This window comes from Tinamus guttatus, unplaced genomic scaffold, assembly GCF_059628265.1.
Source record: "Tinamus guttatus ecotype Peru unplaced genomic scaffold, ASM5962826v1 Tinamus_guttatus_pri_ptg000262l, whole genome shotgun sequence".
Taxonomy (NCBI): Eukaryota; Metazoa; Chordata; class Aves; order Tinamiformes; family Tinamidae; genus Tinamus; species Tinamus guttatus.
The window spans coordinates 162484-171637 of record NW_028288796.1 but is presented as its reverse complement, the minus strand read 5'-3'; the positions used below and the strand labels follow the sequence as shown (position 1 = coordinate 171637).

The following is a 9154-nucleotide window of genomic DNA, read 5'->3' as shown; positions in this document are numbered from 1 at the left end:
ACATTCATCTGAATCATTATTTGAGAACTTCTGCTTAGATCTGGTTGTGTTGTGTGAACACGGGTGTCGTGTGAACACGTGTTGCTTAGTCTTTAAATGAAGTAATAGCAGCTGTAACAACAAAAATCCTGCCTTGATGGGAAAGAAATGAAGAACACACTGCTAAAGATTCACAGTGGGCATCCACAGGCAAGTATAGAAGAATCCTTTAGTGAGTCTAACAGACCGGAGGATTCTTTAACTAAGAGAAAATGTTCTGAAGAGGCTTACTAAGAATTTTAATGCAACTGGATAATCTGTCTTTGAACTGGACAGGCTGATAATGGGCAAATACTACTGTACATGAAGAATACTAACCAAATATTCTGAATTATTCTGTTTCTTAATTCCAGGGGGGAAGAAAAAAGGAATAGAAGCAGCCATTGGGGTTTGAGTAGTGCAACAGAACACCACTTTTTTTTTTTTTTTCCTTCTAGTTAGCTTTTGCAGTACTGATGTAGAAATTGGTCTGGTGTCAGTACCAACAGCTGACCATATCCTCTTAACAGAAGCTATGCCAATGCAGTTTGTTTGTTTTGCATGTTTGACACCAGACAGGAACAAAGCCTTGAGATGAGATCTGGACTCAGAAATAATGGCTAGTAAACAATGGTGTGTAGTTGAAGTACTGAACACGTTTTCTGGATACTGCTGTTATCTATTGGTTCTTTTGCATATTCACCTTTACTCGTGACTGGAATAGGAGGTACCTCTGAGCTTGTGTTCCCTGTACTGGGAGTGATGCCTTAAGGGTAAAACTGCATGGTTTTCATTCAAATTTCCTGATGCTTTTTGTCAAAAATGTCATAAGAGTAAATGGGGTTGGAAAGGACTTGTGGAAATCACGTGGTCCTATAGTGTCATTGCAAGCCTGTTTTAAGTTGGGTAATCCCTTAGAGGAAAGGTGCTCTTTGCCAAACTCCTGTTCCAGAAATGTTAACTGGTCAGGGCAGTGGGGTAGAGGGTCCCTGTTTTTCCCTGCAAAGGAAAGGGAGCAAAGAAGGCATCCTCCTTTGGCAGCAAAGAAGGATGCTCAGGGGAGCAGTGTTCCCCATGGTTGACCAGCACAGCTCATGCAGCAATGACCCACTCACAGCTGCAGGGACAGAGCAGCAGTGCCTTCATGGAAGGATAGCCTGTGTCTCACCTTGTAGCTGTGGGAAAGGTTGAGGCTCTCTGTCCCTCTGTCCGTCTTTGTCATTTATGGGTGAGTGGAGTGCTAATATGCTTAACCACCACCCCCAGCCTCACCTGCCTCCTCCCCTTCCCTCCCTTAGCTACAGGGTAAAAGCTGCAGGTAGCACTGGAGTCCGTGTTTGTTCTTTCACATGTTTTCCCCATTCTCTCAGCTGGGAGTATAATGTTTGCTTTCTTATGCAGAAGGTATGTCAAGAGTGCTGTTACGTTTTTCTGAGGTTGTTCATTGTCAGGTAGCATTCTGAGTAAATTTCTGCATGTATTTTCTTAAATAAATCATAGAATCATTAAGGTTGGAAAGAACCTTTGGAGATCATCTAGTCCAACCCTCTGCACATACAGGGTCACCTAGAGCACATGGCACAGGACTGCATCCAAGCGGGTTTTGAAGATCTCCAGAGAAGGAGACTCCACAACCTCTCTGGGCAGCCTGTTCCAGGGCTCTGTCACCCTCACTGTTAAAAAAACTTTCCTTAAATTCCTGTGGAACTTTTGATGCTTTAGTTTGTGGCTGTTTCCTCTAGTTCTATCAGTGGCCACCAGTGAAAAGAGGCCAGCACCATCCTCCTCACTGCCTCCCTTGAGGTACTTATAGACACTGATCAGATCCCCTCTCAGCCTTCTCTTCTCCAGGCTGAACAGGCCCAGCTCCCTCAGCCTCTCCTCATAGGGCAGGTGTTCCAGGCCCCTGATCATCCTTGTGGCCCTGCGCTGGACTCTCTCCAGCAGCTCCACATCCCTCTTGTACTGTGGAGCCCAGAACTGGACACAATACTCCAGATGTGGCCTCACCAGGGCTGAGTAGAGGGGCAGGATCACCTCCCTTGACTTGCTGCTGAAATCTAAATTCATTCTGTCACCTGGATATCACATAACTTTTTTTTTTTCCACTAGAAGTGGATCTACAGTCTGTTGACTGACTCAGAGCACTGAAAAGTGATTTCAGGGGAAGAGCTGCTGCAGCAGTTGGGATGGGAGGAGGCCAGTGAGACTTCCATGGGTGAGCTAACTGTGAGGATGGCAAATCACAGAACATGACTGTCCCATGAAGGAGAAATGCAAGTGCTCAGTGTGTGTGGTCTAAATGCAGGGACTGCTCAGAAGCATGAAAGCACCTGGGGCACAAGAGGCAGCCGGTTCCTGAAGGAGGAGAAATGTGTTCAGGAACAAGGCCTGGAGTTAGGTGGGGGTCTCATAGTGGTATGTGTTTGGCTTTAGAATTTCTCCCAAAACCTGGAGTCCTTTAAGTCTCTGGAGGAGCAAACTGCAGCACAAACAGAAGGGAACTAGTAGCTTTCTTTAAAGGTGTGTCCATGCAGCTTGCCTCAGTGCAAGGGGCTTTCATCACAAACCACTGGGTATTTAATAACACTGTATTAGTGATGACTGTTCATACACCTTAACAAGGACAGCGGTGGGGAATGGGAGGCTGTGGAAGCTGTAGACACTATACAGGGAGTCAAAAGAAGGTTGGGGCTAGAGGGGCAGAACAGCAACCATTGTAGAAACGTGCTGCTTCATTTAACCGCGGTGAAGGGAGAGCCGAGCAGAGCACTGCAAGGGGCATCCCCAAACACTGCTGCCATCAACTTCCTGCATCGGAAGTGCTCATTCCTGAGCCATGTTTTCTAGAAAGTGGATTCAAAGGGAAGCGAAGGTGGTGGTGAAGCTGTCATGACTTATGGGTATGGGAAGGAACACGTCATTACCCAGTTTCTTAAACATTATTTAGGAATGAAAAAAAAAAAAAGTAATAGAACACAAAGCTTTAAAGACGACATACGAACTGGAACAGTAGCAGATAAAAATCATGTTTTAGGTTACTCTACTTAAAATAGTCATCTTAGATTTAAAAATAGAAAGAAACAAATATGCCTGGCTTCAAAATGAAGTGAAAGTAGAGGGGGAAATGAAGAATTTGTGTATTGTGTGTATTAACCCAGAAGAGGCCTTGTGTTTCTAAGTTTGTTTTATTTTTTTTAAAGAGTGTGATTTCTGTTGGGGCTGAACTTACTTACTTAACATATCAGTAAAGAGAGAGGTCAAGTTAAATTTGAGGAAAAAATACTACTGTAATAGCATGCAAAAAGTTGAGGATAAACATCAAGTTTTTTATTAAGAGATCTGGTTATCAGTGCAGTGAAGAGCACCACACAGCTGAATATGCTTATTTGCTGTTCTAGCAGCTTGAAATGTCTTTGGGTTAGTCTGTCCCTGGAAGCTTCTTGAGTTACCTTTTTCTTGCATGCTCTGAAGTAAAATTACCCTTTCATGACAACTGAAATGGAAACCAATTATCTAAAGCAATTCCAAGAAAACAAAAAGTACACAGATATTAAGATGCTATCTTAAGCCTCCCAAACATGCACGACTTGAAATGTAATGTGTTTTGGCGTGATGCAAGACTTTTCTTTCTAGTCAGATGACAAGCCCCACTACATCTGTTACTCCCACGCAGTCGGAGTTGATGCTAATCAGATATTCTAGCTCCTTCAAATACTCTGCATAACGAGTATTTGGCAGTGGTGGCGGTAGCTGCTTGTCCCTGAACAGCCAGCTGATCATGGGGCCAGATAGTGGCAGAGCTGCTGGGGCAGCGTGAGTCCAGTTGATGGCAGCTGCCGGGGGTGACCAGGCCCTCGCTGACCGTGACAAAGGTCGCTCGGGGCGGAGCGGGTACGGCTGCCCGCGCAGCAGCCCTCGCGCCACGGAGCACCGGGGCCTGCGCAGCGCCCGCCCACGTCCCCGCAGCTCAGGGGGTGACAGGGACTGCAGCGGTGGCGCCGAGGCTCGGGGACCCGTGGGGCTGCTGCATTGGCGCTTCCGTGTTCTGCCTCCCTGCCTTACAGCACAAGACCAGGAACAAGCTTGGACGGCTCCTTCCCAGCACAAGGGCAGCGCTTACAGAAACGATGCTCAGCCAGCTGAGCGTCTGAGAAAGTCAGTTTAACTTGTTACGGCTTTTTAAAGTGTGGAGTCTGTGAGATTAGCAGGAAGCAAACAGGTTCAACCATATATTTGCACAATTTCAACTTGTAACTTTCAACTTTTCTGTGCTTGGACCTGGGAAGATTGACATTGGCATAGACTGTCAAAGTGGTGCTCATGTTATGTATTGTTTTTGGACTGATGGAGTAGGTAGAGTAAGAAAGAATTACTTTAATCTTGCTGATTGTTTTTCCTTGTACTTATAAAATAAGGGAATACATAGCATTTCACAGCATTATGAAATTTAGAGAAAGCAGCTAGAAGCTAGGTAATGTCTACCAAATTTTTTCAGATAAACAACTGCATTTTTGTATGATTTAACTTACTGGTTAGGCCATACCAGTTTAGTAGAGTTGCAAGTCTTTGCAGAAGCCATTTTCCCACTGATCTGTTTTACTTTTAAAATACATAAAATAGTTCATCTTATTGTTATCACCACTTACCACTTGCAAAACAGGACTTTTAAAAATATTGATATTCAGTAAACACAAATAGTTGGAAGCTCTGTGGCACTGATTTTGAAACTATAAGCAATATAAGACAGTATTTAAATTATATATTACATGTTTATTATGGGTGCAAAATTCTTTAAAATTTACATTTTATGAAAAATCAGAAGTATTTACAATTTTGTAAGATAAACTTGTATGTTCTAATTTACAGTCTGAAGTAGTAACAATCCATAAAAATTCAGATCCTTTAGAGTTGTGTTTTACAAATTAGTTTCCTTAAGAGGAGGCAGCTACAAAGGATATTGCTGTATACACAAGCAAGAACCAGCTTGCTACATATGTTTTTTCATCAGTTAGCTACATGTACTTTTTACATTGTTCTTGAATTCCTTTACAAAAAGTTTATATAAACTTGTATGGCTTCAAAATTGTAACCTGCACCCAATGCAAATGTATGTTTAATCACCTGAATGAAGGCTAGTTTAAAAGTGCTGAAACATAACTACTTCATTTAACTTAGAAATGAAAGTAATACTTGATTAGAAACAATATTATGGTTTTGGGTTTTCAGTAATAACATGTTGCTGTGTTAAACATAGTTTGATTGCAAAGCAGATTACAATTAAGACTCCAGTAAAGACTGTACCATTTTATATGAGTTAGAAACGCTATTTTTCACCATTCAAAAAGGTTAGCAAATTACAGGCTGTACATCCTCCCGATCAGCTCTGCTGTTCAGCAGGTGCTAGCAGTGGAAATCTCATCTGCCCAAGTGTATAGCATACATCAGAATTCACAGAGCCTCTACAAAGCTTCTTGTTTTATTTTTCTTTTTTTTTGTAAAGCTTAAACAGCCCAATTCATTACTGTTTTTTATAAATTAGTTCAAGCAAGTTTTGCCGTTTTAATAGAGTATTTGAAATAGATGCTGGTACTCAGAATGGTGATACAAAATTCCCATTTACAGGTTATTAAATTGTTTCGCCCCAGTACTTTTGATTTCTATACTGAGAAAACAATAGTTGCATAAGATTTAAGTAGTATAAGATTTTTCTAGTTTAGTGACTTGCTTTAAAAAAATGTTACCTTTGTGTCACTTCCTTGTGCTTAGGTTGTGGAAAGGAGATAGATGACAATGCAAATAATAAAATCAATGGTTATAGATAAAATGTAAATTAATACAAATGGCAGTTTTTGTCATCCTGCTGCCAAAAAATACTTTTCTAAAATGTTATTCCTCCTGACTACATTTACATTCACATCACACAATCCCAAAAGCACTTAAATTCCAAAGACTTACAGTCAAAGTGAAGGGGAATGCTGTTTGCCTTTACAGGTTCGACTTTACTATGCCGTGATTTTTTTTTCTGTGATTCTCAGTTTTGGTGACCTTGAAGTAATTATTGAAATTTCAAAGTCTTGTTTGAGGCTTCTCCTTTTACTATGGCTGCATTTATTGCCATTACCCCATAAGGAAGTAATTCAGTTGTTTAAACCTCTTACGAAACAGTCACCAGTTATCATAAATTTCCCCTTTAAATCCCACTCAAAGGAATTTTTATGGAAGTTATGTGTATTAAACACTGTGCTTTCTTTAGGGAATAGGCAAACGTTGAAAAAGGAAGTGAGGCACATGAATAACCAATTGGATAGGCACTTTTTTTTTTTCTAAAAGCACAACTGTTATGCAATTTATATAAAAATAAATTAAATCTACAGCATTAATTCAAACAATCACAATGCCCATAAAGTTACCAACTGCAAAAGTAAATCGCTTCTGTCTTTTGTCATTTTGTAACACATTGCACTTAGGAAAAAAAAACCTATGTAAAACAACTTACATGTTATTCATATATGATACATGGGCATCAAGTTACCTTTTTTTTTTTTAAAAAAAACACATCTCTAACTCAACCAGTTTTATGGCACATGGACTTGATGGAAGAATTTTGTGAGACTTTTCTTTAAACATCAGCAATTAAAGAATCTGAAAAATGAGTATTACTTATGGAAAGCTCTTGCTCTTCTACATTTTTAGGTTTAATGTTTACAGTATTAACATACAATTTCATACTTTCATTAGAACTAATGATTGCTGTTTTGATTTCATCTATATAAATTTACTAAAATTTTACCATTTTTTTCCAAATATTGCAGTTGATCATTTACAGACAATGTTGAAATTCACCTCAGTGCTATTACAAAATAATAAAAAGTTTGCAAAATGACTTTTAAAAGTGCATTTTCTGTTCTGTAGTCAGCATTAAAGTAGGTAAAAAAAATTAAATTAATGCATGTTAAAATAGTGTTTGGAAAGTAGAGAGGGCAGAGTGAGCTATTTGTTCTCCTTTGATCCATTCACCTTCACGGGTTCATCAGCAGTCTGCCATATATCGTCCTGAAAAATAAAGGTTGCTTTTTTACAGTCAGTAGATAAACCAGATTGTCAGTATTTTCCTGGGATCAGTTTCATTAACCAACATGTGAAACAGTTTTCAGCCATATTTTAAGGAAGAGTACCTATTTATTTATCACTTATTTTTACACTTTCATGGTCTATAGTCTAGTGCTACAGGATGACCTCGGTGCCTGTGTCTTACCAGTGGCAAATCTCTTCTTGAGCAGGGAGAGCCGGTAGCCGGTGCCCGCGAGCTCCACGTCCACCCCGGACAGGGTGCTCCCCTCGCTCAGGAACTGCACGGCCAGCGTGGCGGGCTTGCTGGGGCCTTCGGAGAGCTCAAACTTGGCCCGGAGGGATCCAGAACCTGCAACAACAACACAGCTGAAAGGCTTGCAAGACTCCCTCCCAAAGTTTAAGGGGTAAGAAGTAAAATTAACAGGGTATCTTGAATATCTGCTGCTATGGACTGGCCTACATACATTGCTTGCTGTAAGAGAGGAGAGCTTTTTTTCTTTCTCTTTTGCTACTCTGCCTAAGACGAGGACTTGAGAAGGATGTGGTGCAGAGCACACACTTCCACAAGGTTATACACAGAGAAGAACACATACAACAGACAACCGAGTAATGTCTGATTTTATTACATGGAATTCCTGATTGGTCCCTATTATTATTGTTTATGCTTGCTAGTCTGTAAGTGTTTAAGGCCACTTATGGCTTAGGTTGTACTTTTTATTAGGGGAGCTGAAAGCACAACAGTATTTAAATATTGTACTCTGTCTGGATGAACCTACATGAACAAAACAAACTTAACTGGAAAAAAGAAGCATCTAAAAGTAATGTACCTCATAGAAAAAAATGTGTATTTTTCTGATACAGACAAGCCTCATTAAATATATGTTTCTAAAACCCTATGATCTTTTATAAACTGCCAAAGTTGACTTCATCCCCATCATTAAAAGCAGCATTCAAAGCTAAAGACACTTCTGTAGCTAATAAAGGCAAATGTGAATTTTTTTAAAAAGTCACTGCTCCCTCTTTCTGTTCTAAACAGTTTTTTTTGTTCTTGCACTATGAGGTGTGGAAAAAATATGAGGTTTAAATAATTAGTAATGGAATAGTGAAAGTATTTGTACTTCCTTAAAACAACTTGCTATTACCAGCTGAAAAGAACTACTAAATGACTAGAAAATTCAGTAACTGTTATTGGGCAAAATGCAGAAGTTCATGGATTAAATGCTTTATGCAATAGCTTGTTCTTAATAAATTTGTCTTGAAATCAGTTTTCATTTTGTTTTGGAAGTAGTGCTCAGTCAAACAAAGAGCCCTCATCTACAGCTAAGCCTGTTGCAGCACAAAGTTGGTGATTTTTTTTTTTTTTTTTTTAAGTAGTTCTTCTCCCCCTCTTTCTACTTTATTTCAGCTGTCAGACTGTGTGGAAAAACAGGTATTAAATGTACTTTTTTTCTCTGAATAACTCCTTATTTCTGTTTGTTTTTATATGTAATAATTTCGTTAACCGGTCTATGTCCTATTTTACAACTAACAAATGGCTTTCAAGTAGTTTTACCATTTCTCCTTTTATATATATATATTTTTGATATCTCACTGTGAATGGAATCCCCTGGGAAGAATTTCATTGACAAGATGGTGAGGTGGCAAAGAGGAGCTAGCAGAGAAAGCAGTGGCAGCAGACATGACAGTGTGGGCTAAAATGATGACATTTTTACTGTTAATATTTTCCTGTGCAAGAAAGGACAAGGAATGAAACTTGCCTCCATTCTCGGACTTCTCTGAAATGCTGGATATTTTCCAGTAAGCTTTCATCTGGTCTGCATTCCTGTAAGGGAAAGCTGGGTTAGTTACAAGGGCAGCTTTATTAATTTCCTTAATACCTTACAGACCACGTATGCACAAGTTGCACTCTCTAAATGGAGTTTTATACAAAATACTTTATCATGTTAGCTTCCTAGTATCTTTTAATCATTTTTGAAAGCAATTTCAGGAGGTCGGTGGCACGGAGCAGGGAGGGCCCCGCGGGTCGCTGTGCAGCGCAGTGCTGTGTCCTGCCGCGGCGCCG

At 39.9% G+C, this 9154-nt stretch overlaps 1 protein-coding gene across 1 annotated transcript in view; it reads right to left on the bottom strand.

The window, feature by feature from the left end:
• Positions 1 to 6572: 6572 nt before the first annotated feature.
• Positions 6573 to 9154, bottom strand: part of FCHO2 (FCH and mu domain containing endocytic adaptor 2) — a 72262-nt gene continuing 69680 nt past the window's right edge. The window contains exons 26-28 of the mRNA XM_088527191.1: positions 8850 to 8914; positions 7277 to 7441; positions 6573 to 7074 (exon numbers count right to left, since the gene is read on the bottom strand). Of these exons, the coding sequence (XP_088383317.1) occupies positions 7052 to 7074; positions 7277 to 7441; positions 8850 to 8914 (253 nt within the window). The 3' untranslated portion in view covers positions 6573 to 7051. The remainder of the gene's footprint in view (positions 7075 to 7276; positions 7442 to 8849; positions 8915 to 9154) is intronic.